Source organism: Aspergillus eucalypticola (assembly GCF_003184535.1).
Source record: "Aspergillus eucalypticola CBS 122712 chromosome Unknown BO83scaffold_17, whole genome shotgun sequence".
NCBI lineage: Eukaryota > Fungi > Ascomycota > Eurotiomycetes > Eurotiales > Aspergillaceae > Aspergillus > Aspergillus eucalypticola.
The window spans coordinates 276190-302026 of NW_020290291.1; the positions used below are offsets into that span (position 1 = coordinate 276190).

General features: G+C 49.1%; 10 protein-coding genes, 2 non-coding genes and 1 pseudogene across 13 annotated transcripts; 9 read left to right on the forward strand and 4 right to left on the reverse strand.

Annotated features, from left to right (window-relative positions):
- Positions 1–632: 632 nt before the first annotated feature.
- Positions 633–2231, reverse strand: BO83DRAFT_399991 (MFS general substrate transporter; the record flags this gene model as incomplete). The annotated part of the gene is made up of 6 exons (XM_025533371.1): positions 633–927; positions 986–1314; positions 1339–1357; positions 1391–1971; positions 1997–2055; positions 2126–2231. 6 exons carry the CDS (start codon positions 2229–2231, stop codon positions 633–635), a joined length of 1389 nt encoding a protein of 462 aa, XP_025386662.1.
- Positions 2232–2753: 522 nt separating this feature from the next.
- BO83DRAFT_447826 (aliphatic nitrilase) lies at positions 2754–3925 on the forward strand (the record flags this gene model as incomplete). Its single annotated transcript, XM_025536658.1, has 5 exons — positions 2754–2786; positions 2826–2950; positions 3014–3133; positions 3165–3344; positions 3421–3925. 5 exons carry the CDS (start codon positions 2754–2756, stop codon positions 3923–3925), a joined length of 963 nt encoding a protein of 320 aa, XP_025386663.1.
- A 1098-nt stretch (positions 3926–5023) lies between these two features.
- On the forward strand, positions 5024–6671 carry BO83DRAFT_390081 (uncharacterized protein; the record flags this gene model as incomplete). Its single annotated transcript, XM_025532840.1, has 6 exons — positions 5024–5275; positions 5678–5731; positions 5785–5849; positions 6044–6119; positions 6209–6262; positions 6303–6671. The coding sequence occupies 6 exons, from the start codon at positions 5024–5026 to the stop codon at positions 6669–6671; spliced, it is 870 nt and encodes a 289-aa protein (XP_025386664.1).
- A 909-nt stretch (positions 6672–7580) lies between these two features.
- BO83DRAFT_363613 (metabolite transport protein) lies at positions 7581–9423 on the forward strand. The gene is made up of 6 exons (XM_025529580.1): positions 7581–7760; positions 7837–7886; positions 7937–8053; positions 8111–8262; positions 8315–8683; positions 8737–9423. The coding sequence occupies exons 1-6, from the start codon at positions 7614–7616 to the stop codon at positions 9396–9398; spliced, it is 1497 nt and encodes a 498-aa protein (XP_025386665.1). The 5' UTR covers positions 7581–7613; the 3' UTR covers positions 9399–9423.
- A 1069-nt stretch (positions 9424–10492) lies between these two features.
- Positions 10493–11423, forward strand: BO83DRAFT_447830 (uncharacterized protein; the record flags this gene model as incomplete). The annotated part of the gene is made up of 2 exons (XM_025536659.1): positions 10493–10793; positions 10842–11423. Exons 1-2 carry the CDS (start codon positions 10503–10505, stop codon positions 11421–11423), a joined length of 873 nt encoding a protein of 290 aa, XP_025386666.1. The 5' UTR covers positions 10493–10502.
- A 714-nt stretch (positions 11424–12137) lies between these two features.
- BO83DRAFT_447838 (purine and uridine phosphorylase) lies at positions 12138–13614 on the forward strand. Its single transcript, XM_025536660.1, has 2 exons — positions 12138–13269; positions 13352–13614. Exons 1-2 carry the CDS (start codon positions 12143–12145, stop codon positions 13443–13445), a joined length of 1221 nt encoding a protein of 406 aa, XP_025386667.1. The 5' UTR covers positions 12138–12142; the 3' UTR covers positions 13446–13614.
- A 113-nt stretch (positions 13615–13727) lies between these two features.
- BO83DRAFT_t182 lies at positions 13728–13800 on the reverse strand. Its single transcript has one exon. It is a non-coding gene; the product is annotated as a tRNA-Phe (tRNA).
- A 379-nt stretch (positions 13801–14179) lies between these two features.
- On the reverse strand, positions 14180–15826 carry BO83DRAFT_340672 (glycoside hydrolase family protein). Its single transcript, XM_025528594.1, has one exon. The coding sequence runs from the start codon at positions 15373–15375 to the stop codon at positions 14278–14280; it is 1098 nt and encodes a 365-aa protein (XP_025386668.1). The 5' UTR covers positions 15376–15826; the 3' UTR covers positions 14180–14277.
- Positions 15827–17301: 1475 nt separating this feature from the next.
- On the forward strand, positions 17302–19097 carry BO83DRAFT_316272 (glycoside hydrolase family 72 protein; the record flags this gene model as incomplete). The annotated part of the gene is made up of 5 exons (XM_025527652.1): positions 17302–17379; positions 17437–17474; positions 17531–17556; positions 17608–18336; positions 18391–19097. The coding sequence occupies 5 exons, from the start codon at positions 17302–17304 to the stop codon at positions 19095–19097; spliced, it is 1578 nt and encodes a 525-aa protein (XP_025386669.1).
- A 293-nt stretch (positions 19098–19390) lies between these two features.
- Positions 19391–19492, forward strand: BO83DRAFT_t176 (annotated as a pseudogene). Its single transcript has one exon. The product of its transcript is annotated as a tRNA-OTHER (tRNA).
- A 1769-nt stretch (positions 19493–21261) lies between these two features.
- BO83DRAFT_t177 lies at positions 21262–21334 on the forward strand. The gene has a single exon. It is a non-coding gene; the product is annotated as a tRNA-Lys (tRNA).
- Positions 21335–22142: 808 nt separating this feature from the next.
- On the forward strand, positions 22143–23335 carry BO83DRAFT_418287 (glutathione S-transferase). The gene is made up of 5 exons (XM_025534809.1): positions 22143–22325; positions 22412–22565; positions 22630–22740; positions 22795–22986; positions 23061–23335. Exons 1-5 carry the CDS (start codon positions 22252–22254, stop codon positions 23145–23147), a joined length of 618 nt encoding a protein of 205 aa, XP_025386670.1. The 5' UTR covers positions 22143–22251; the 3' UTR covers positions 23148–23335.
- BO83DRAFT_62823 (GABA transporter) lies at positions 23314–25734 on the reverse strand. Its single transcript, XM_025537488.1, has 8 exons — positions 25232–25734; positions 25108–25178; positions 25024–25047; positions 24883–24972; positions 24747–24829; positions 24292–24689; positions 23901–24230; positions 23314–23849 (listed from the first exon to the last, which is right to left on the reverse strand). The coding sequence occupies exons 1-8, from the start codon at positions 25349–25351 to the stop codon at positions 23364–23366; spliced, it is 1602 nt and encodes a 533-aa protein (XP_025386671.1). The 5' UTR covers positions 25352–25734; the 3' UTR covers positions 23314–23363.
- Positions 25735–25837: the final 103 nt, after the last annotated feature.

The window sequence follows — 25837 nt, forward strand, 5'->3', positions numbered from 1 at the left end:
TGTCGCAGTTATTTCTGACCACGTCACATGTGGGTGCACCATAAGTGCGACACACCCGGATAGGTGGACAATAACATATCAGCATATCCACCAATACTAAGTTACATACCAACTTCTAGAAAACATCATTGTCAGGTACCTCTTATGCTTCGCCGAAATGGCTAATATGCATCTGGTTCTTCTGAAGTTCAAGCAGGATGTCGCTACAGCTACCCGGCGGGAAGTAAGTGGCATTATTGCTCGTTATATTCTTGGACAGTAGTCTAACTTACATGTTGATGCATAGAGGATGAAAATAACAAGGTCGTACACGTTGCCGGGTTACAATGTGTCTGGTTCAAATAGTTCCAGATACCAAATGAGCTCTATGACGTACAAATCTACTTAGTTCTGGCCCCAAAGCAGCTATCCTGAACCAGAATCAGCTTTCTATATCTACCTTTCCTACAATAACTAGTTTCTAAGCGTGTGGTAGGATCTACTTGTCACAATAGAATGCCTATTTACTAGGTAAAAGAAATCATATACGATTTACTATTTATTGTAGATATAGCTGAAATTGTCAGAAATACATGTCTGACAGTGCCATTGCCTATAATGCCCCCATAGTTATTCCGCCAAAGAGCATACACTTAGTCAGTCGCCCTGCTTGACGTTGGTTCGGGGTTTTCGCTCTGAAACAGCCTTTGGATCTCTTCCAAGGAACGGCCTTTTGTTTCGGGGTACATGTAGTACTCGGTTATGCCGTATACAATAAGGACTTTCAGAAATACAAAATACTTCCACGAGATAGTTTCGAGGGCTATCGGATTGTCCAGCGAATTGAACGAGGCAAACAGACAGGATGAAATCCATGTAATACTAAGCCCTCGGATACGGAGACTAAATTGCCATATCTCACAAGGATAGGCAATGAGTAACGGGATCCTGGGAACATAGTGAGCAACAGCGTTTGTTTAGTAGGCGGTAGGGGTGGATGGCCTACAGGGCGATGCCGTAGCTAGCAAAATAAATGAACAGCAATGGAATCACAGCAGTTCCCACCGAGCGTTCATGATGTTCTTCAAAGCTCGCCGTGAATGCTGTTATCATAATATAGCTGATGGTCATGATGATTGCCGATGAGTGAAACAGAGGACGCTTGCCCACTAGGTCCACCAGGAGGGCCGCGCCAATTCCGCAGATAAGATCCCATATCTGAAGGCAAGCTGTAATGATAAGTTGCTCGCTTGACTTTGGTGATGCCGACGGCTGTGAGGACCTCTGTAAGATAAAACGAGACAACCCCATTCTCACCCCATTGGCTGAACAGGGCTATGGATCGGGTGATTACGAGACGGCGACGATTGGCCTTTGTCTTCAGCATATCGAGGTAGCTTGTGTGTTGTACAGACTCGGTCTCAATCTTGAGAGCAGCCTGAATCTCATGCATTTGCTAAGAGACAAGTGGGTTGTTCCTATCACCCCCAGCATGCCACTGTGTGAGAATTGCGTGGGCCTCCTCAGCTCGTCCCTGCGATAGGAGCCACCGAGGACTCTCTGGACAGAGCAGGAGACCAGGCAGTGCACAAAGTGGTAAAATAAGTTGCGGGAGCGATGGAATTGCCAGCTCCATGAGGAAGAGTTCCTCAGCATGCCGTAGATAATCCAAGCAGCGAGGGTACTTCTGACATAATAACCACATTGATAGAAGGAGCTAGTCGTTGCTCGATGCGACAGGTATGCAATCTCTCTGACGAGTACTGGAGCATTACAACTCCAAAAGCAGGCTGCACACCCTGCCAGACCACGTCCAACAATGCAGCCGGTCGGATTCGGCGAGAGTCCTTGTAGTATTGCTCCGGCAGTCACGAATAGAAGCCCGACATAGAGACATATCTTTCGCCCAAACCGGTCGGATATATATGGAGCAACGGTGTAAGCTAGAAGCAGTCCTATCCAATATACAGGGTGATAATCCCATCCAGGCTCCTGTGGGGCTTGACATGAAGGATACCCAGGGGGGTAAGGACTGCAAACTATTGATCATACTCAAGTCGTATCCATTTGCCGAAGCTGCCGGTGCCGTTAGCCATGGATCTGGTTACCACTTATCCTAAATCTTGAGGAAGCACGGCGCACCTACGGAACAAGACAAGACTGAGAGCACAAAATTTCAGCCTCACCAGATGAGGTGCAGTCCATGGAAATGGTGATGCTATCAGCATTTCGTCCTCCAAGTCCGCCCCCATATCAGAGAGGTAGTTGGCGGTTGGGATATCTTTGGATTGACCCATGAAGGAATATGCGAAGTTGATGATAACCTACAGCAACAGATTCAAAGTCGCTTGGCCATTTTTGAGACCATCCCAATTCTATTTGTAGAGTAGGGACGGATGCTCCATGTAATAAATAGACCATCGAATCAGCGACTGATAAAACATTAGCCAATCGGGGAGTTGCGGCGTTAAGCAATACATTATCTGATGACACCAAAGTGGACCGATAAGGACTCAGACTGCGGAGTATGCGCTAAGAGCACAACGTCGACAGTGACAAAAGTGGGTCAAATTCACCTCAGCTCCGTGACTCCCCGAACCCATCAACAAATACTATAACCTAGCTACTATACTTTAGCTTCAAATGACCGGGGACTAGTGATGGCGAAGCATAGAAAGAGATACAAATACCCATGGGATTACAGCCATACTTCAGCCCAGCCTTTCCAGTGCAATCTCCCTGATCACTCCTCCACCACTAATAGATCTGCAGACATGGCTGAATCTCAAAAGATGAAGGTGGCCCTTGTGCGCTGCCCGCCGCCAAACTGACCACTTCCTTTGCAGAACCGCGACTGGACCGGTATGAATATCGACATCTCACAAACTACTGAAATGGGTCTACGCCTAATGCGCGAAGATAAAGACGCTGGTGCCACCTTGATTACGTTTCCTGAACTTTGGTTCCCCGGGTCTGTTTCCTTCATGTGCCCTCTTACCTCGCATGACACATTTCACTAACTCTACTTACGCAGATTTCCCAAATGGAGGGAACAGAATGACTGGAAGAAGACACATCTGGCCTCCTACATTGAGAACTCTCTGGAAATTGGGAGTCACGAGTGGAATACGTTGGTCGATGGAATTGTCCGTGGGTATCTGGGCGGCTGTCGCATTTTCCGAAAGATCTGGAAACTACATCTATATGGCCCAGGCACTGATCTCTAGAGATGGCGAGGTGGTTATGCATCTTCGGAAGCTTAGACCATCTGGTTCAGAACGGGGTATGTTTAGCGATGGCACGGTCGACCAGCTCAGAGTGGTGAACACCCCCCTGGGTCGTGTTGGCATGCTTCAGTGTGGCGAGTATGGTTATCCCTGTTTCCTTCCAAATTCTATAGTGACGGTGTGTATATACCAAGTTGCTAACTGATTATGACAGACATTTCTACCCAAGCATGAATTTCGTCATGGCTGCCCAGCGCCCGAAGCTCCACATTGGCGCATGGCCCTTTGCCCTAAATTTCGATGACGACACCTATAGCATTTTCTACAATGCCACCCTCGTGACCAGGGGCGCTGGCTCTTATGCTCTCAACAGCGGCGCATATGTCCTGATGCCGTCGGTCGGCTACTGCTTCATATACGATGCCCTGATGCGTATTGTAGCCGCCATGGAGAACGATGTTGACTACCAGAAGCACTCTATTTTATACCACACATTAGACATCAGTGACCTACATGACACCCAGGATCATGACCCCGATGCACAAGCTTCTTGGGCTGTTTTGCAGCAGCTCGACGATGCATTTCCAGCGACCATACCTCACGAGCAGGGCTCGTTGGTTCCACGACGTGAGACAAGTATCGAATACCTAACTTCCACCGATATGAAATGGTCTGAAAGTGCCCCTGGAACTCCCTGGCCAGAGAATCTTGCCCACTAGCCAATAATCGCAAGGCAACTGCATTGGTTGTCCTCTTGTCTTGGCATGTCAGTTAGCCAGTTTTGGTGCGCTTGGAGATGGTAATACAGCATCTAACCTTCCCTTTTCATCCTGAGTCAACGGACTAGCTAAGATGGGTAACCTACTGAGGTACGACAAATTAGTGCTGCGTACATTTCTTGTGAATAATGGATTTCATATTTTTGGGGGACAACCCTTTCTGATACAACAAAAACTTGATCTTTCTGAACACAAAACGTGGACGAAACATATGGAAAGTGAAGATGCATGTAGGAATCCTCATTTTCTTAAAGCATGATAGATTTTCAGGCAGAATCTAGAACGCAGTAGTCGACTGGCAGGGGCAATGGGAAGGCGATTTCATTTCGCAGTGTAAATTCAAAGCGTAAGCGGGAAGTAAGATAAGGGGAACAGAAAATCTAAATAGGAATAAACAAAGGCTTCCTAACCGTGTTTGGCCAATCTGACTATTAGACCTTATCACTGCCGTAGATCCTTAGTACTTAGCCTCCACTTCGTCCCATCCGAGCTTGGAGTTTGGGGAGGTACGTACACACTTCCGGGAGAGTGAAGGATTACATCACGTACCAGCAAATACAGGGTGTCTCAGCGAGAAGCGAGGGTATTCACTCGCAAACGGGCTGTGGTAACATGCAGGGTCTGTCGCTCGCGAAAGATCAAGTGCGACAATGCTCGTCCGACCTGCTCTTCGTGCCAGATCTCTGAGTCGCATGGCGTATATCAGGACCACGTAGATTTCTCAAAGTATGCTGCTTCTCCCTCTAAAGTTCTATTTACTACATACGCATGAATGGATGTGTTCACACACGTGTGTGTATCGACGTTTGCTACAACATGTTCACATATAACGCTTACTAGATTTGATCCCGCCACCATTGCAATCTCGATCGCTTAGCCGAAATCCAACAGTCTCTTAATTCCTTAGGACCTGAAGGGGTGACGGCAGCCCTGCCTCTGAAAGGTCCGCCAAATCAATACACGGCTGAACTAAGCCCACAAATGCTACATAATGTGTCTCTGAAGATCCCTGCAGCCAGGATATGTCCTGATGCAATTATGTCGTGGCCTATTTTTGAAGAGGTTCGCTTGCAAACAACTTTGATCAGTCTCACTCTCGCGGACCAAGATCATGGTCTCAAAGAAGTTGCCAACAACGATGTGAATTTGGCCCTCATACCAGATCTCATTGACCGCTTTCTGCAGTTTGTGCACGTTAAGAATCCCGTGGTGAATACGGTTGTCCTACGTCAATCGGCCGTCAGGGTCGAAGTGGGCGAATCCTCTCGGAACGCTTATTCCTGTTTAGTGGTGTGTAGATGGATCCCCCCTCCCCAGAATTGCTGTGCAATATAGACCATCACCGTCATCTCCGATCTCACAGCCACGCTAAGAATGTCTGTTCAAGTTCCTCGCCTGCGCCTTAGGCTGTTTAGCAGGTCCACTCCGCTATGATGATCGCTCGGCAGAACGTGATGACCATGCCGAATCACTTCGCGCTACAGGAGAGCAGTTCTATCAGAAAGCGTTGAAGAGGCTCTCCCTACCCGGCGATCGTAATTCGACCACGCAATGCTGGTTCCTTAGCGGGGTCTACCAGATGTAGAAGCTAAATGCCGCTAGAGCATGGATGGACTCTTCTCGAGCCTCCGCCATTCCGAGTCTTCACTCGCGACACAGGGAAGCAGCTGTGGGTAATGACTCGAACGGGAGGCATGTAGATCCGGCAGAGCTGAGACTTTACTGGACATGCTGGAAGTCAGAATGGTGAGTTCTATCCTTCTTTTCTCTTCTGCCAGTCTAGTAACTGCTCGATCTAGGATGAGGCTAATTTTTGTGATCTATCCAGTGACTTGCGCGCGGAGCTCGACATACCCGATTCAATGTGAGTGAGTTCAACGTGTCCGACGGGTACCCAATACCCTCGTCCGTAAGCGCGACCGATTTCGAAGCAGTGCTGTCCGGGACGCCAACAGACTCAGAAGACTTGTCACACCTCTGGAAGTTGTCCACGTATTACTACTTAGCAGATGTTGCACTCATGCGCGTAGAAGCGCAAATACTTAATTTTATGTACAGCACTAACGACTCGCAATGGTCACCAGCCAACCTATCTTACATGCGTCGGACAGCCGCGGATCTCGAATCCTCACTGGTAAGTTGCCGGAAACAAATTTCTAACTTTGGTAACGGGGTAGGGGCTCTTATATATACTTTTATTGACTGCCTGGTTTCCGACTTCAGGTCCAGAAACCGACCATCCATAATCCACGTCGAAGAATGGGACTCGGCACCCAGGTTTGAGCTGACGTACAACCTGCAAGCACGGGTTCTGCAGCTGAGATCGTGGCTCTATCGGCCCTTTGTATACTACGCAATTCATCATGACGATGGGCAGACTAATGAGAACGAGGAGGCTATGAGATTCATGCGGAAAGCTATCGAGTGCAGTTTCCATATGATCAACTCCAAGGCGACGCAACACCGACATCATGGAACCTGGTTTGTCGCCCGCGATGTACTCAGTTCAGCCCTGTTAATCATTGCGGCTGCCAAGGCGGACAAGGTACTCGTGGACTATTTGGCAGATTGGCCGGACTTGTTAGACCAGGCGATAAGGTCTTTGACTCAATGGGCTTTGGAGGCGCGGGATCTGGCTTGCGCGGCTGTTGTTCTTGCTAATCTCAAGAAAAAGTTGTGTACTTGAGATGATTGAACTATATACAATAATTTATTATTCTCGAAGCTTGAAGGAGCTAGGATAAGAAAATGAAGACGCGACCATTTCGTCATAAATGTAAGCATCAGAAACCGTTGAAACGTTGAATCGCCCCAAAACAGACCGACTGCCCAAGTTTACAGCCAGTATAACCTGTTCCGCACTGGCGAAGGAAACGCTGGCAGTGGCTGATGGTTAAACTCACCACGTCATAGAGCGACACACTTTACAAACTCTACACGGCTATCGCAAAGTCATCCTAGTCATCCTAGTCATCCCGATAGTGACTGCTAAGGTCCCACAAAACCGTGCGAACTTTCATCTGTTTCATCACCATACTAACGGCCACTAGACCCACCTTCTTGAGCCATTGCAGAATACTATGGTTTTCTACTCAATGCTGTTACAAAGAGCACGTGTCCTCTTGGGCATCAGCCCTACGAAAGCTTCTATACCACGTGCCGGTAAAGCGGCAAAACTCCGTCCCTATTGGGTAAGTCCGAGAGAAAACAGGTAATCCGTCCCACTCCGTCTGTCGGAATCCCAGACAAGATATCTCATCGGAAGCCCTACCAGCCAAGCACCAGTCAAATAGTGCTTGGTATCAACGTGGATGAAATGGTGCGCTTCAATGAGCATCGCATCTTATCCACGGCTCCACGCACGTGAACCCGCATGCGGCAATGATTGGTTCGGCTCCACCGAGCTTTATCTGATGCGCCAATTGCATGAACGCATGATAACAAGGATGAGATCCCTATTGCGACCGGCTTCTGATTGGTAGTCACGCTTGCATACGCATGTAACCATCCTAGTGGGAAGAGGCTACACGCCCAGATAAAAACCTGCCCTCGTGCTCATCCTCCTACAGTGCAATGAGATTTATTCCAATTCATCTCTCACTCGTGTTCTTTTCTTTGCAATATTGCGATGTCTAGTGAGATTTCGTGGGAAAACTCTCAGTCGAAGGATGTCGGCGTCCTGGAGACACACATCCAGGGCGTTGATACCTCCGACGCTGATCCTTCGGCTGAGGTGTCCCGCAAGAGACAGAGTCTCTCTGACTTTTTGACCATTGTTAGTTTCCTTCTTTAGCTGCAAATCTACTTTGATTCAATATCTGCTTGGACAATGTTACTGATAATGTTTCTAGCTTGCTAGTGGATTCGCCCTCATCAGCGATGGGTACCAGAATAACCTCATGTACTTACCCCGCAAACGATGGGCCGATGTACCCCGCTGATAGTATGCAGGACTATGACCAATGTGCTTCTAAAGGCAGAATACCCCAAGCAATACGTTTCGGCTGTATCGACACGTGTATCAAATGCCCTGCTTGTTGGGGAAGTTATTGGTCAGATTGTGATCGGGTTTGTCTATGGCATCCTTTTCACACACATAGAGGAACCTGCTAACTCCACGCCTAGGTTGACATGCGACTACATGGGACGCAAAGCTGCCATGGTTTTCACAACTCTAATGATCGTAATCGGCGGTATCTTGGCCACCGCATCACACGGTGTCACTATCAACGGCATGTTCTGGATGCTGACAGTTTCACGTGGTATTATTGGCTTTGGTAGGTGCTCCTTCTTCCAGTATGCTGGATTAATGAGTGCGAATAATCTCAGGAACCGGTGGTGAATATCCCGCATCGTCAGTTTCGGCATCCGAAACCGCCAATGACTTGACCTTGAAGCAGCGCGGTCCAGCCTTCATCATGGTGACAAACTTTCCGCTGTCATTTGGTGGTCCCTTTGCTGTTCTGGTTTTCTTGATTGTATTCTCAGCATGCCAGCAATCCCACTACAGCACCGTCTGGCGCGTCTGCTTCGGTATCGGGTGCATCTGGCCTCTTTCCGTGTTCTACTTCCGATGGCGCATGCTGAACTCAGCGCTCTATCGTCGCGGAGCCATTAAGAAGCAAGTCCCGTACGGCCTGGTAATTCGCTATTACTGGAAATCACTCATTGGAACTTGCGGTGCCTGGTTCCTCTACGGTACGTACTCTTCACCATCGCCTCATCTGTCAGCCACATCTAACCTTAGACAGACTTCGTCACCTTCCCTAACGGCGTATTTTCCGCCAGTATCATCTCCTCCGTGGTCGGCGACGACTCGATCCTCAAAACCGGCGAATGGCAGCTCCTCCTCGGAGCCATTTCCCTCCCCGGTGTCTTCCTCGGCGCTCTCTTCTGCAACAAACTCGGCCGCAAAAACGTAATGATGATCGGATTCGGCGGCTACCTCATTTTCGGTCTGATTATCGGGTGTGCATTTGAGAAAATCACCAAGATCATCCCCCTCTTTGTGGTCTTCTACGGACTCATGCAGAGTTCGGGCAACTTTGGCCCAGGGAACATGCTCGGCTTACTTTCGTCGGAGCTGTACGCCACCGGTGTTCGGGGTACTTGCTATGGATTGTCTGCGGCTGTGGGAAAAGCAGGCGCTGCTATTGGTACCCAAGCATTCACTCCCATTGAGGATAATCTGGGTAAGAAGTGGACGTTTATCATTGCGGCTATTTGTGGTGTTGTGGGAATTCTGGTGACTTATTTCTTTGTTCCGGACATTTCGGGTGAGGATTTGAGAATCCGTGATGAGAGATTCCGGGCCTACCTTGTATCGAAGGGGTGGGATGGTGCCATGGGTGAGGATGATATGCAGGCCTTGGCGGATGAGGGCATTCCGCCGTCTCTCAGGGAGGAAAAGTGATAATGCTTTCCTTGTTGGGCATAGGGGGGGAATTAATGGCAGAGAATGTGTTTACAAAATTTTATTGGATTGATAACTTTTATGAGCCGACCATAATGATGGATCACACGATAATGTTCCATGCATCTGAGCAGTAGCTTAACGAAGTATAAGGAGGGTGACTGCCGCTGCGAAGGGGGTGGACGATCCTTATAAATTGCAACCCCTTCGAGGGTCTGTGAGAGCGGAGTGATCCCCTAGTAGTTCCCTATTATTTGATTTCCTGGCAAGAAAATTATCCTCCATCCTTCATCCCTTGATTGGTATGCACTCCAAGAACCTCCAGTGAAACAAGGGGTTTATCTGGAAATGTTTTCCGCTCCCCAACCACACCCCTGGGACCTGCATACCCGCCCTGGCATGCAACGGTTGCTAAGGGGTGTGGGCCTGACAGCAGCACCGTTGGTGGAGTTTTTTCATGTTGTTGTGAGGAACTAACACCCACTTACTGCACTCCAGCTGCAACCCTGCAGCTGTTTCTCAGTATGCAGGTTCACCTTCCCCTGCCAGTCTTTCGTAGCTAACATGGTACATAAGAATAACAAAGCGGACTATAGCATGTTCAGCAGGATGTTACACCTCCGAGGAGCTCACCAATGTAGTGGTTCTAGTTGACAAATCCTGTCCCAGGTTCTACACTACACCATAACATTCCTGCCTTGCCGATCGGGCTCACCACCATGGAGTCTTCCCTTTTCTTTGGGGTATACCAATAAGAAATTCTGTCAAATTCTCTTTAACCATTACCACCGACCCACTGTACCAGAAAGTTAACAGCGAAGGGCCAGTCGGGTCCTCCCTCTTCTTATATCCCCAAGGAGGTTCTGTCACTTAAACATCTCCCTCGATAAGATAGTCCCCACGATTTCCTAGACGGGAACAAGTAAACCGGGTAAGGAATCCATAACGTTACACAAAGTCTCACGAGGCAGATGCAGGGTCTGTTTAAATTTCAATCCCTCTGTTAGCCGGAAATTGGAGTTTTGTCAACTTTAGTTCTTCTTTCTTTACTTTTCTACAGGGTGTATCTCACCCGGTTTTTGTAATCACCATCAGACAGTCACAATGAAGATAAACACGGGCACTTTCTGGGCCCTCATCCCAAGCTATATTTCTGTGGCAGCTGCATCATGCTATGCACCGGATGGCTCACAAGTGGACAGCTCCATATACCAGCCATGCGTCTCCATCTCGGGTGTACATTCGATGTGCTGTAAACTCAATGATGCGGATCCAGATACGTGTGATCCCTCGGGACTTTGTCAGACAAGTGAAGGAGCATACTATCGGGAGTTCTGCACGGATCAATCGTGGAACTCGACGAATTGCTTGCCAAAGGACATCTGTGGTAATCAGGTCAGTCTCTCCCCTCTCTTCATGGGACGAACTAGCAGCTGATTATAGCGACAGAACGGCGGAAACTCCGACTGGACCTACCAGCTGACCAACTGCGGCGACGGATCCTGGTGCTGCGGTAGTACCACTGCCTGCTGCAACACATACGAGACGTTTACTCTTGATTCAGCTCTCTTCAAATTCTCTTCTAATGACGGCTCGAATTCTAACTCAAACTCCGGCTCCAACTCCGACTCCAAATTTGGTTCTAGTTCAGGTTCCGGTTCCGATTCAAATTCCGTCTCCGACGGTTCTGCTACCTCTGCACCGACAACAACAGGAACTGGAACCCCCCTAGATGACGGTAGCAGCGGTATCAGTAGCGAAGAAGATCAATCCGATTCTGAAAAATCAAAGAGGCTTGCGATCGGACTCGGTGTTGGACTACCATTGGCATGCATAGCCGTGGCTATGCTGGGGGCTGGATATGTCTGGGGCAGAAGGGATATGAAGAAAGAGTTGCAGCCGAAGTTCCAACCTCGTATTATAAATCTTCCGCTGGAGAAGCCAAAAGGTGAGATAGGGTGTCCGCGTCCGGCGGATGATGATTCGAGCGTGTCTCATTGTTTGGAGATAGTGCGGAGCCCATAGATATGAGATGAAGGGGTGATGGAAAGGAGTTTCCTTGGGGGTTAGGGTGGCTGTCTGTTTTATCTTATGCTTTCTTCTGTTTTGCTTTCGCCGGGCTATGGCTGTCCCCGGTGGTGTGTCTCAATATCCCATGATGTAGTGTCTAATAGTAAAACGATACCTTGTTCGCAATCGAATCTGCAACTTTGCTCCGATTCTCTATCACGTCTTATCTATAATTAAGTTCATGTCTGTCGAGGTCAAGTGTCATACATTGCCGGGTTGGGACCTGCCTCCTACAGCATAGCTTCAAGCAGGGAGCACCTATCTACGTAATAGTGACAAGAACTTTACTTCAACTCATAACAGCATACACCTCCGCTAAACGCAACACTAATCCTACAATCTGCGCCAACTCATCCTTGCATTAGACCGTGACAGCTGCAGCCAAGGCAAGGCTAGATCGTAGCCTTATCCCACACCCCTTTAGCCGGCGCACCACATATGAGCTACCTATCCACCTCAGCACTCGGCGCTTAACTCTCCCCAATATATCCATACACCAACCATACAGCATATATAACCGCTTGCCAACAAGAACCCGAAACATTTATGAACTACGTTCCCAAAATTCCCAAATGCTTCAGACACCCATCCTAATGCATTCCACACCTTCTATATCTATATATATATAACCCCAACCCCATCTCCACCACGACTACTAACCACACCCCCTCACAATGCCCCGATCCACAGAACCAAAAGAGAATCTCCCACCTCTCCACACCTACACAATCGCCTACATCACCTCCCTCCCCAAAGAACAAACCGCCATGCTCGCCACCCTCGACACCATCCACAACCAGCATACCCCCACCCCCGCAAGCGACAAAAATACCTACACTCTGGGCTCCATACCACCGCACAACATCGTCCTAGTCTGCCTTCCCACCATGGGAACAACCTCCGCCGCGAGCGCCATGACATCGCTTCTGCACACGTTCCCGTCCATCAGGTTCGTGCTGCTCGTTGGGGTGGCGGGCGGTGTTCCGAGCAATGGGGTGAGGCTGGGTGATGTGGTTGTTAGTGTACCGGTTAGTGGTGGGTATGGGGGCGTGGTGGGATGGGATATGGGGAAGTTAGTAGCTGGGGGGAAGATAGCAATGCAACATGCTGGAGGGAGCTTGAACCGGCCGGGGAGTAAGTTGCTTGGGGCGGTGAATCGGTTGAGGAGCGAGTATGAGTTGTATGGGGTTGGGGTGGGGAGGGTTCTGAGGGATTTGGAGGTGAGGGGAGGGTTGAGTCTGGGGAGGGAGTTTACGAGGTGTGAAGGGTTGAGGGATCCGGTTGATTTCGGGGATAGGGACGGGGAAGAACGGAGGTGGTGGCTGTGGGGTGTTCTGGGGAGGATGGTTTGGAGGCTTATTGGTGCTGTTATGGTAGGTGTTTTTGGGTTTGGGTTGAGGGGTGTGAAGATTGGGGTGGAAGCGGGGAGGAAGGAAAGGGCGAGGGGTGTGATTGGGGAAGAGAAAAAAGGTAGGAAGCAGGTGAATGTGCACTACGGCCTTGTTGCGTCTGGGAACTGGGCTGTGAGGGATGCCAAGGCTCGAGATGCTCTTAATAAGAGATTTGATGGGCAATTGCTCTGTATAGAGAACGGTGGAGCTGCCGGGGTGATGAATGAGATTCCGAGCATTGTCATCTGTGGGATTTCAGATTATGCGGACGCGAGCGCGAATGAGGACTGGCAAGCATATGCTGCTACTGTGGCTGCGGCTTATGCGAAGGAGCTGCTGATGTTTCTACACCCGTGTGTTGACGATATGGAGATGCTTTGTCGTTCTAGGGCTGGGGTTGAGAATGGTAAGTGGGTACTTTTCTCCATTTTTCATATCTGAGTAGAGAAACATTAACTGACCTCCCATTTTCGAGGATGTACCTCTAGAAAGGGAATATATAGGACAAATAGGGTCCGCTCCCTCCAGAGACCATAAATGCCCTGTCTTTAGTCAGGGTACACCTCCTCAGTACAGCTTACAGTGATTCTGCAACGCCGAGGTTAGAAGATATCCAAACACTAGTGTGTGTAGAATGATTCGGAATGAGTGGTTCTACACAAGCCAAACCATCGCCATGTTAACCCTTGCATCATCTGCAAGACTGACCGATCTACATGTACTGCAGAAGAAGCCTAATACAGCTTGGAATTGCCTATATTGGGAAACGTATCCAATCAATCCAATTGTGGTTTGGTGGAGCTGTCTTACTTTCTACCCGAGAGGAACAAGAAGAAAAAAAGAAAAAAAAAGAAAAAGGCAAAAAGAATGGGACAAGCCGGGCTTGAACCGGCCACCTCCAGATCTTCAGTCTGACGCGCTCCCAGATGCGCCATTGTCCCCTTGTTCTTGAAAAGTGCTCATAACATATGCTATACAAAGCAGCGCTGGTAGCGAAGCAATTGATCAGATAACCCGATTGCAGTAGCTGCGAGATAAACTTTTGGGTGACTTCGCAGATCCATGATTGTCACGCCAAGAAAATACCCGATTGTTCTCGACTGCTCGGTCGGAGCTAAATGAAGGTAGTGAGCCTCGTCTTATTGGTCGATGCTAGAGAGTATGCAGGATAAACTGGCAGCGATTTTATCATGTGTGCTTCTTGATCTATAATGAGAGTACCAGGAGTGTCATCCACAGCTTAATAATAGAGTGAACATAATAGCATGGAGGAATATCTCTTATTAACAGCCAATATCTGCGCTAAGCAGCGAAAGAATACATAAGTGAAGCGGAAGGAAGCCAAATACAACCAGAACGTGGAGCATGACGTCCCAAATCCAACGAGATATCTATACGTGTGACAGGCAAGCAGCAGCCTACCATCCGTAAGCCGACTTTGTGGGTACCGAGCTCCACGCAGCCTGCGGTGTAATAGAAGCTGTCTTGGTGTGGGTTGCAGTCTTGGTGGACGTGACAAATTTGGTGGTCTTGACCGTCTTGGTTGACTCTGCAGTCTTAGTCGTGTGGGCAGATTTGGTACTGGTGGACTTGGAAGTTTCTGTGGTCTTCGTCTTTGATGAGGTCTTTGTGGAAGCCTTGGTCGATGTCTTCGTAGAAGTTTTCGTCGAGGTCTTGGTTGAAGTCTTGGTCGAAGATTTAGTCGACGAGGTCTCAGAGCTAGAAGAAGAGGACGAAGAGGACGAAACGTAAACCTTGCCCAGGGCGTTGACCGATCCACTGGTAAGCAAAAAATTGTTTGCGGTATAGAAGTAAGCGTAACGGCCCACCTTGGGGTGGGAGTCCATCCACTCGATCGATTTCTCAAGGAAGGTCTCAGCCGTGGACTCGTTGGTGATGCCGTTGGTGTCGGTGTCAAGGGCAAATTCAGTAAGCCAGACCTCGTCAATATCATACTTCGAGGCAGCCTCGATAGCCTCCTTCATGTACGACTCGAGCTGAGCAAATGACCCACCGTACCAGTGGACAGCCATAGCGGAGATGTTGCAGCTCTTGCAATCGCTCATGAAGGTCTTGAACCAGCTGAGGCCCTCGCCGGACTGAGTGGAGGAAGTGATGGCCGGACTGACGAGCTTGACGCGATCTCCGTACGGGGTGATATACTTCTTGTACAAGGTAGCAGCCTTAGAGGCACCAATGTTGGCCTGCGATGCGTTGTCCGGTTCGTTGAAACCCAAGATATGTTTGCTGCCATCCTTCAATGCAGTCTTTACCGCAGAATCCCAGTCATCCACCGAGTCAGTGCCCCAGAGCATTGGCACGAATTCAACGCCCGATGGCATGTTCCCGTTCTTCTTCATGTCCCAATTGTATGACCACGACATACTTCCAGACTTGCTTTTCGCTAGGGTACGGACAAGCGACGCATCATTGTAGGCTGCACCACGCTTGCTGGAGGAGGCTGCGGCTGAGGCTGCCACCAGGGCAGCAGTGACGAGCTTTGAGATTGAGACCATATTGCTGTCAAGACGGATTGAGCTGGTAAAAATAAGGAATGTAATTGACGACACAGAAAAAAATGATATGTCTCGTCAAAGTAAAAGAGTAATTGAGGTGTGAAGGAATGACACTGTGCGCAGCACAGGATTAGGATGGCAATAATAGGGACACACGAGTAAGATGCAAATCACCCAGGGCAAAGGGCGGTTTTATGTAGGTACACTGCATGACGGGCAGCTCTCTGCAAATTCCTGAGACAGCCTTGCATCAACCAACAGCGAGCCAGCCAAGCCCGGTTTTAGTTCCTGGGACATATTAAGGATCAGATAGATTCCAAGGCCTGGCTTACGATAGGTTACAAGAGCTTGAACAGGAGCTCATGCAGCCAATGTAAAACAGCAGTCAATGGGGCCAAATGGTGCGAACAGGTATAATTGGGAACTCCTGTCTCATTCACAGCCCGGTCAGCTGGGTGATACTAAACCATGTTGGCACAGCTCGTTGGGGGCCATCTTTCATCGACATTCGATTTCGAGCTGATCGATGCCTTGCCCAAATGGGATTAGGGTGTGTATAAATCATGTGATGACTTGTGAAAGCCACGTGCCGAAAATGATGATCTCAGCAGCCGCTTAGTAAGGATGATAATAATTCACGTGAAATATATCTGGAAGCGGACCGAGAAAAAGAAGTGAAGGATCGGCGGGTCAAATCTGGTGGATCTCGGATGATGTCTATTCCATGATATGGCTCTGCAGAACGTGAATCTGGGATAACCCACTGCAATCCTGGCAGAGCATTAGGCGAGCCTCGAAAAGTCGATTAACTTTTCTCACCTACGAAAACATGATGTAGATGGCATGAATACAGGACGATCAAGTCTCACAGGCAAGCGGCCAATTCGACACGAAGGAGGCGCAGGCATGACTCGCTAAGTTCGCCATATCGAACGATCGTGGAAGACTGCTAATTCAGACTTCGGGAGAAAGTTTGATTCGGAGGTGGTTTCCGCATTGGTTGGCGGCGACAATAATGGCTGAGTCCACCGGGCCGAGTGCACGTTCCATTTCGAACCCATTCAGTCTCCTTGCAATTCCAAGTCTTCATCCAGAAATAGTATTCTTTCTCAACTGACAGTGTGCCCTGATTTCCTCCACTTTGAGCTTGAATTCAGTCAAGGATCCGTCGTGGATGGGGGCGAAGTGAGCAACGATAAGATAGACTTCTTTTTGCGAGGTATTGGATTTGGTCTTCGGGAGCGAAACCGAACAACCATGGCAGGATTTGACGCTTGCCCATCTCCCGAAGTGGGTCGGTAGGCAGCCAAATATCTAGACGACCGTTTATTGATTGGATTGACCACCTAAGGTTCTCGGCTAGTGCCGTACTCATACGCATGCACTTACGTGATGTTCTCCTATACCAAGAAGCCCTATCCCATTCAGGCTTCGCTTCCACGAATACAGAGCTCGGGAGCCCCGGTACGGAGTCAACACATTGAAATGGAAAGTTGGAAGTCTCGTCTCAAAGGAGAGTCTGCGTCGTGGCGAAAAGGCTTGACTTATATGTTCGGACCAGACTGGGTGGGGATACAGCAATGACTCCTATCTATACTGGCGATGGCTGCGTGGAGTATTCGCGGACCTCTGACGCGTCACCACCTATTCGTGGAATCAAGGGGATGAAAGCATAGACGGTTTTCTTGGCCGTGGGAGATTGGATCCAGGACTCCACAGGTGCGGCAGCATTTCTACAAAAGCCCTCTTGGTCGCGGAGGGTGATGAAGTTGTACCAAACTCCCACTCTCGTTAATAGTCAGGCATTGGTAGACCCAAGCTCAACTTTTGCTGCCCATTAGTCTTTCTTTCGTTTTGCAGTTTTGTTTATATACCACTACTCTCGTTTGTATTCGCCAATTATCTGATTTTGCAAAGCATATCGCCATGAGACTTTCCCATCTGGCTGCTGGTGCAGCCCTTTTCGCCAGCTCGGCGCTCGCCGTCGACCCCATCGAAATCAAGGTAAGATCCTGTCTTATGTCCTTCTCTTATAGTATTTTCAATGCTCATTCCCTCTAGGGTTCCAAGTTCTTCTACTCCAGCAATGACACTCAATTGTAAGTATTCATCCGAAGTACTTCCACAGTACGATCAAATTCTAACATGTTTCCAGCTTCCTTCGCGGTGTGGCGTATCAGAGTCGGTAGCCAACCTCCTGAAATAACGTTCAAAACTAATACTCCAAAACAGAGAGCACCACTGCCGACCCCTTGAGTTCCAAGACCACCTGCGAGCGTGACATCCCCTACATGAAGGAGCTCCGCACCAATGTCATTCGTACCTACGAAATTGACCCTACGGCCGACCACGATGAGTGCATGCAGCTTCTCGCTGATGCAGGCATCTACGTTATTGCTGATCTTTCCAACACTAGCGTTGCCATCGACCGCAGTGACCCTGCCTGGCAGCTCACCCTCTACAACCGCTACACCAGCGTCATCGACGCAATGGCCGGTTACAACAACACTCTCGGTTTCTTTGCTGGTAATGAAATCGCCAACAGTGTTGGAACCACTGACGCCATGCCTTACGTCAAGGCTGCCATCCGTGATATGAAGACCTACATCAGCGACAAAGGATACCGTACTATTGGTGTGGGATACGCTACCGCTGACGTTTCTTCCATCCGTAATGACCTGGCCGACTACATTAACTGCCAGTCGGAGTCCGTCGGCATTGACTTCTTCGGTTACAACATCTACTCCTGGTGTGGTGACTCGACCTACGCAGAATCCGGATACAAAGCCCGTACTGAGGAATTCGCCAACTACTCCGTTCCTGTCTTCTTCTCCGAGTACGGTTGCAACAGTGTGACTCCTCGTACCTTCACTGAAGTTGCGGCCCTCTATGGCGACACCATGTCCCAGGTCTGGTCTGGCGGTATCGTCTACGAGTACTTCCAGGACACCAACGACTATGGTACGTCCTCTCCTTTCTTCGCTACTTTCACATTTTCAATCTAACAATCTACAGGTCTGGTCTCCGTCATCGACAGCACCAGCGTCAGCACCATGACCGACTTCAGCTACTACTCCAAGGAAATCGCCAGCGCCACCCCCAGCAGCACCAACAAGGCCTCCTACACCCCCACCAACACTGCCCTCCGCAGCTGCCCTACCGAGGACTCCTCCTGGAGGGCCAAGGCCTCTCCCCTTCCCCCGACTCCCGACGCTGATCTCTGTGAGTGCATGGTCGACGCCGCCACCTGCACCGTCAAGGACTCCCTCGACTCCGACGACATCGGTGACCTGATGGGCGAGGTTTGCGGTATGACGTCCTGCAGCGGTATCACCGGCAACGGCACCACCGGCAAGTACGGCTCCTACAGCATGTGCAACAGCAAGCAGCAGCTCGTCTTCGTCCTGAACGAGTACTACGAGAAGCAGAAGTCCGCCGGTAACGCCGCCTCTGCTTGCAGCTGGGGTGGCTCCGCTACCACCAAGTCTGCTACCTCCGCCACCGGCTCTTGCAAGACTTACATGTCCGAGGCTGGTACCGCTGGCACGGGTGTCGTTACTTCTGACGCTACTGCCACTGCTGGATCGAGCGGTTCGACTGCCTCGTCTACTTCCAGCTCCAGCGTTTCCGGTGGTGCCAAGGCTGTCCACGTCGGTTACTTCCAGCTCGCTGCTTACGTGGCCGTTGCTGTTGCTAGCGGAATCGCTATGATTATGTTGTAGATGGATTGAATTAGAGAGCCCGCTGTTGTGTGGGGTCATTAGATCGCTTCTGCGTGTTCTTTTTCTCATCTGCTATTTTGTTTTCTGTTTCTGTTTTTGCTCTTGTTGATCGAGTCTGTACTTGACAATTGGACAATATTATCTTTATCCAGTATATATTTATCTTCTTATTACAATCAACTTGAACATAATGATATTAATTTTTCAAAAGGCACACATTAACTCAGACATTTCCACGTAATAACAAATGTCCCTCAAGTATCAAAGCAACTCTACATTACGGTTCACAACTAGACACTTTGGCCGAGTGGTTAAGGCAGGCATGCTACTACATCTCCGTACTAGCTGATTAGCCTGTGGGTTCGCCCGCCTAGGTTCGACTCCCAGAGGAGTCGCATCTCCTTTTTCCCAACTTATTTTTTTTTCCCTAGACCCACTTTAGGCAAACCATTGCTATCACAGTGGAGTTCATTTTTCTTGACCATGGTTAAGCATTTAAGCGTCAATCTATAATTTCATGGCGTACTGGAGGCCAATATATCGGATGGGGTTTCTTGGCGGTGTTCGTTTAGATTGACGAGGTGGAGCTGCGAGGGAGAAGAGTGCAAAAGGAGGTATGATCGTGGGTTTATATATACCCGTGGTAGCACCTTCTTTTTGGATGGTTCTCCTGAGGGAGGGGCATGTTCTATATTCGATAGCGGCGGGGATTTGGGGATGAATCAGATGTGGCGGATGGGTTATTGTATGACTAGGGAGGGAAGAGTTGGGTGGAGGGGGGGGTATGTGAGATAGCATCCGCCAGTATGCACCATTCAGCATCGGTTGTGGGCATCACTGCGGTTGAGAACTTCAATCGGTCGGCTTAACGCCAGATTCTCTATTCTATCTGATCGTCCTTCTCGCTCCATCCTAATCTCGCCTCTGTTCCCAGAATCTATGTCCACCGATAGTTTCCTTCTCATTTTATCTTCCACCGAAAGGCCATCGCAAAGACTCGTCATGTGAGGGACTGCAGGCAGGTGATGATAGCCTCATTAGTCGCGTTCGCGTAGTAACGATTCATTGTCCCAGTCTTTCCCTCCCCGTCACTCATGACGACACGATTCGGGCGCATAAAGATAGGACAAGGGTGTTGAAGGATCTGGCAGATCTATTGGCGGTTAGCAGTTGGTGTCTTCTGCAGGGCCAGGTACGAGGGACGCATAGGAAGGGGAACTTAGGGTGTACCCGTAAACAATTGTTCAGTAAACAAGCGAGACATTGCTGCACGCTTCTTCTATGCTGTTTGGCCACCCCGAGGAATGTCGGTGTGCACGGGCATGCTGCAACTTCCCCGCGGAATAATCAGGTGGGGGATACGCGCTGCGGTTTCCCTGTATATTGCAGGTTGGCGGGTAGTGTTGTTGGAATTAACTGAGTGTTGTGAGAAAATTTGGATATGGGTGGCCAGAGGTAGCTAGCATGGCTGATTGCGCCGAGGGAGAAGGGGAGAATGGTGCTGCAAGAATGATAGAACGCTGTAACAGTACTTGTTCTCTACTGGGAACTCCTCAAGGCCTCCGGGCAGAGCCAACGTAGATGGCAGAAAGTTGAGGTCATGGAAGCAGAGAGATGATGTAGACTGCGATGGTCGCTCGTTACAAGCTGTATTATGTTCTCGATGAAATGCGGGTTTGCTGCGACGTCTGCAGCCAGGCATTTTGTGTGGGCTACTAGCTTGAACAACTGGTCCTTGGCACGTATGTACCAGTAGTTGGTGAGAATGCAACATGGTGGGTGCGAGAGTTCACAGCTGAGATTTACTAGCTACCACTAAACTTCAATGTTGGCCCCGTTGGTAGGTTCAAAGGGGCAGTGGCTTTACCGTCCTGGTGTGTTGGTGGGCGATAGCCGAAATATATACTAGTACCTAGAACTATCTTCCAACACAATGATCACAACCACGGTTATCTGAACGATGAAGCCTTCGCTGGTAGCATACCGTGTGCATTCAAGTGTATAACACTACATTATAGTTTCACATAGAAAGCTGGTTTTTGGGAAGTAGTAGATACCGAGAGGTTGATGACTGGTGAGAACGATGTACAATGAGGCAGGCATATGACAGAGTTCTTTAAGAAGCCTTATATAACATATATAGTGAACGCCTTTCACCGAACTAGCCCGGCTAGCTCAATCGGTAGAGCGTGAGACTCTTAATCTCAAGGCTGCGGGTTCGAGCCCCGCGTTGGGCTTTCTTTTTTTGATTTTCGATTTTGCCAAGCAGCAAATCTTCTAGCTACATGAAAGCTATTTTCTCCCCTTACCTATTGGTGTCAGCGACCATACATCAATTATCATGTGAAAACATCAAATTGTTGGATTCTCATCGGATCAGCTATTCTCCTTTTTCAATTGTCTATTTTTTTCGGGCCCCATTCCTCGTAACCTTGCGAGTGCCCGCTGGTGATCACCCCACCAGAGAATCTGGGACAGTTGCAGAGGTTATGGACGAGGTGACAAAATACTACTGTTTTATGGTGGTCAAACCAACTCATTAGACAGACGATCCGAAACTCATAATCTATCATCGAATTAAAGCTCTCAAGACCCTCAAATTGCATTTCAACACCTCTTCCTTGAGGGCCCTATCTCAACTAATAACGTCATCAGTGGTAAGGAATGATGTCAGTTAAAGAAATTGCCGGGTCAACTTCGTGTTTCTGTAACGATGGGAGAGGGGAAAGTGCTTTCCAAAGCAAGTATCGGCATTATCCTGGAGAAGACGTAGGAAATATACTAGAGACTCGTATATAGTTTGAATTCGAACCAGTCCACCTCGTATTCTATAATAGTCGGATCAAACCCGCCAATACGATACTATCCAATCTCTACTACCCTAGTATATCCATCCTAACACTAGATAAGGATCAGATTCAAGATCTTCTAATTGACCAACCTGACCGAGCCAAGCTTTCAACACCAAGTAAGTCGGCGATATAGTGGGTTCCCGAGAGGTCCTTTCCCTGCGGGGGTTTGCCCTCATTTGTAAGCACTCCTTCCCCTCGATCGACAACTTCATAATCGTACTCAATCCACACCATATCGCCATTCTCTAACTTGGACTTCGAATACCCCAATTCCAACAAACCCATTCAAACCATAAGTCACCATGTCCACCCAATCCTCCCAAACAGTCTACCACTACCTCGACATCGGCCGTCTAGGTCGCGGTGAAGTCGTCAGGTCAGCTAACATCCATCTCCACACCCGACCCCGCATCTCATACCATCAATATCCACCTAACCACAGAATATGATATATGGGAACAGACTCTTCCTCAAAGACGCCGGCATCGAGTTCAGCGAAGTCCGCTACGCGTATGATGAAAACTGGCCGCAGGTTAGCAAGAAGCTGCAGGAGCAGGGTATCACTCGAACTGGGCTGGTCCCTGCGCTTGAGTATAAGGGGAAGATTCTGACGCAGGTGCGCATTGTCTTCTGTTCAATGTGTTTGTTATCATCGTATGAATAGTCTAATACGAGTCTAGCATATCCCCACCCTCCGCTACCTATCCCGCGACCTTGGCCGCTACGATGGCGAAACGAGCTGGGAGAAGTATATCGTTGATGCGGTAGCTGATGTTTATATTGATTGGAGAGTAAGTAGCCCCTCCCTCTTCCATCTTCTATTGCTAGTACTCACCGTAATATAGAGTGAATGGGTTTCTAATTTCATGCAACCCTCTGAGAAATACAAGAACGAGTCCACAGCCAAGTACTACGATGTTGTGGGGAAGTACTATGCCGAGACGGAGGGTCCGTATCTTCTAGGGGATAGAGTCACGTATGCCGATTTTGCTATCTATCAGATTATGGATAATGATCGGAGGACGGGGACTATTGTGGTATGTGTATTCTTCCTTCCTTTGCATTATTTCTTCGAGGGTATAAAGAGGGCTTACTTTTATTCGTTGGCAAGGCAAATCTTCCCGAGTCGCTTGTTAGGTTTACAGATGCTTTTGAGAAGAGGGAAAATATTGCGGCGCTCATTAAGGAGACGAAGTAGAGGTAGTTACTGGTTCCCATTGAGTCAGACGGATGTGAGTGCCCAATGATGGGGCGGGGGTCAGATTTAATCTGCGTTTCATGTTCTACTCTCCCAAGTTGACACGGCGTAAATAAGTCGGCAATGTAAGCAGGGACTGATAAAAGGACTCGAGAGCCGTTTTGTGTACAGATTGTAGCAACTTTTATATCTCCATCTATCATAACTCATGTCATCTCAATCCCGATTAATCTCCACCACCGGTCCCGTATACTCCTTCCTAGCCCAAATAACATAATACACCGTACTAATCAGACTCGTACCCACGGTACCAACAACGGCCCAATTCATCGTACTAGCCGTCGGATTCATCTCATCCGGCCAGAAGCTGAAGAACACGCCCACGATCAGGTAAGCAATGGTAAAAGCATTCACTGAAACACCCAATATGCCACGCATCCTGAAGGGGCCCCAAGCAAGAGGCGCGCCTGCCGTATTAACAACTGTGTCTGTGGGTGCATCGGATGGTTCGCGAATACCGCCCGTGAGGCGCTGCCACATCAGAAGGAAGGCTGAAATCAGGTAGGAAGAGTAGAGGGCGCTGACGCAGAGAGAGACAACGTCGTTAAGGACCGCTGCTGAGCCGAGGATGATCAGTGCCAGCAGGACGGCTGCGCTTGTTACGACGAGGATGGACCATTGGGGCACGGCTTGGGCGTTGACCTGGGGTTGGATTAGTGCTCTGTTCTATGAGTATGGGAATGGGAGACGTACCCTGCTGAGCACTTGCCATCCGGGGAGACCACGGTCTCGGGCGAAGGACCATGCCATGCGAGAAGATGATGCCAATGAGCCTACAGCGGTGGCGGTGACTAGGATGGGGACGATGGCTGACATGACGGTACATCCTCCGAGCGATTTGGTGGCTGAGCAGAAGATTTGCATGTAAGGGTATCCTGTGGGTGAGGCCAATGCGGCTGTAGCGTCCGTCATAGTAAACAATGTGGACAGAATCATTCCAAAGCCCAGAGCCCCGTTGATCAGGACCGACGTGAGGATGGACTGCGGAACAACGCGCTCTGCATCGTAGATTTCTTCGCTCATCTGCCCAGTTGTATGTCAGTCAGGTAGAGGAGATTTCAGGCTGACGGTGATGAAAACTTACGTGAACGGCCGCATCCACACCGGTAAAAGCAAACATGTTACCAATCATACCGACCATGAAAGCTAATCCCTGGGTTTGGAAACCGCCATCATTGGCAAACTGCCCAAAGACCTCAGAAGCAGAGTTGTGATCTCCCAGGTAAACCAACGGGATGATGATTCCGAAGAACCCAAACACATGCAAGATCAGGACAAGACCTTCGAACTTGGGCAACAAGGTGCTTGTAATAACATTGACGAACACAGCAAAAGCCACAATGGCCCAGAACAGAAGCATTGTTTGCCAGGGCTCAGGGGTATAGGACGAATGGTTCAGGACCACCAAGCCCAGAATTTGAGAAGCACTTAGGTAGCAGGTTGATGCAAAGGCTCCCAGCCAACCAATGACAATTAGCCATCCTAAAGTAGCTATATTAGTACGGTAAGCAGCGAAGAAACCTGGGTAAATACACCAACCTGTGAGAAAGCTGAGATACTTCTGGCACCATCGCGGGGACATCATCGACACCCAGTGGTACTGTCCTCCGGAAGTAGGGGCCCTTCAGATGAGTTTAGATAAGATTATGGCCATATAACAGGCCAGGAAACTTACATCGAAACCAGCTCAGACAGCGTGAGAAACGTCGAAAAGGTACCCAGCCAGACGACCAGGAAACTATAGACCGTTCCAGCAGGACCTCCACTGTTGACATCGTTAGGTTAAGGTGTCTCTTCATGTAGAGTCGTTACATACTCCTCAAACGGTACAGTAAAGGTCCTAAGCATCAGTTAATAAAGACACGAGGCACCATCTTTCCGTCAACCGGGAAATACGCACGACAAAATGCCCTCCCAGGATGCCAGAACCGTACAACTGAAACCTAATATGGACAAGAAACCAAACCGACGCTGTAAGCACTGGTAAGCCACTGCGGAAACACAATCCTAAGGTTATCACGCACCTTCAAGATCTGTTTCTTGCCCACGCGGCCCAGTCCCTGCTCATCATTGATTTGAGACTGACTGGTGTTGGCGGCCTTAAAATCCAGATTCCGGTCGCGCAACTCAATCGGCGGCCCCATTGTGGCGTTGACTTATGTGTGCAAATGCCCGAAGTCCACCCCTTCAACTGCGGGAGGTAGAAGCAAGAGCAGAATGTGTAGGAATCCGAAAACAAAGCTTGTTCCTTCGGTTAACCCCTCCCGTCTTCTGATCCCTGCCTTATCCGGTGTAAAATTGGCTTAGCTGCATATGCAGGACGGAGAAAAAGGAAAAAAGGGGGAGAGGAGACAAAAGACCGCAACCGAATTGACAGGGCTCGTTTGAATTTTTCCATGACGGACACTGGTCAATGTGTCTAAACTCCATAGAAGGAAACCCATTTTATTAACCGGAGAAACTTGACGAGGGGCGGTAGAATGTCAAGCTGCAGAGCGCCACCCGATAGTTAGCATTGTTAGGACCACTAACATGGCCTAACAGGATCAAACACCGCGCAATCCTGCTGGATCCCTGGGCGGGTTGCATGTCTTTAGTGGCGGGTCCACCCTGTCCGGTGCCTTACTAGG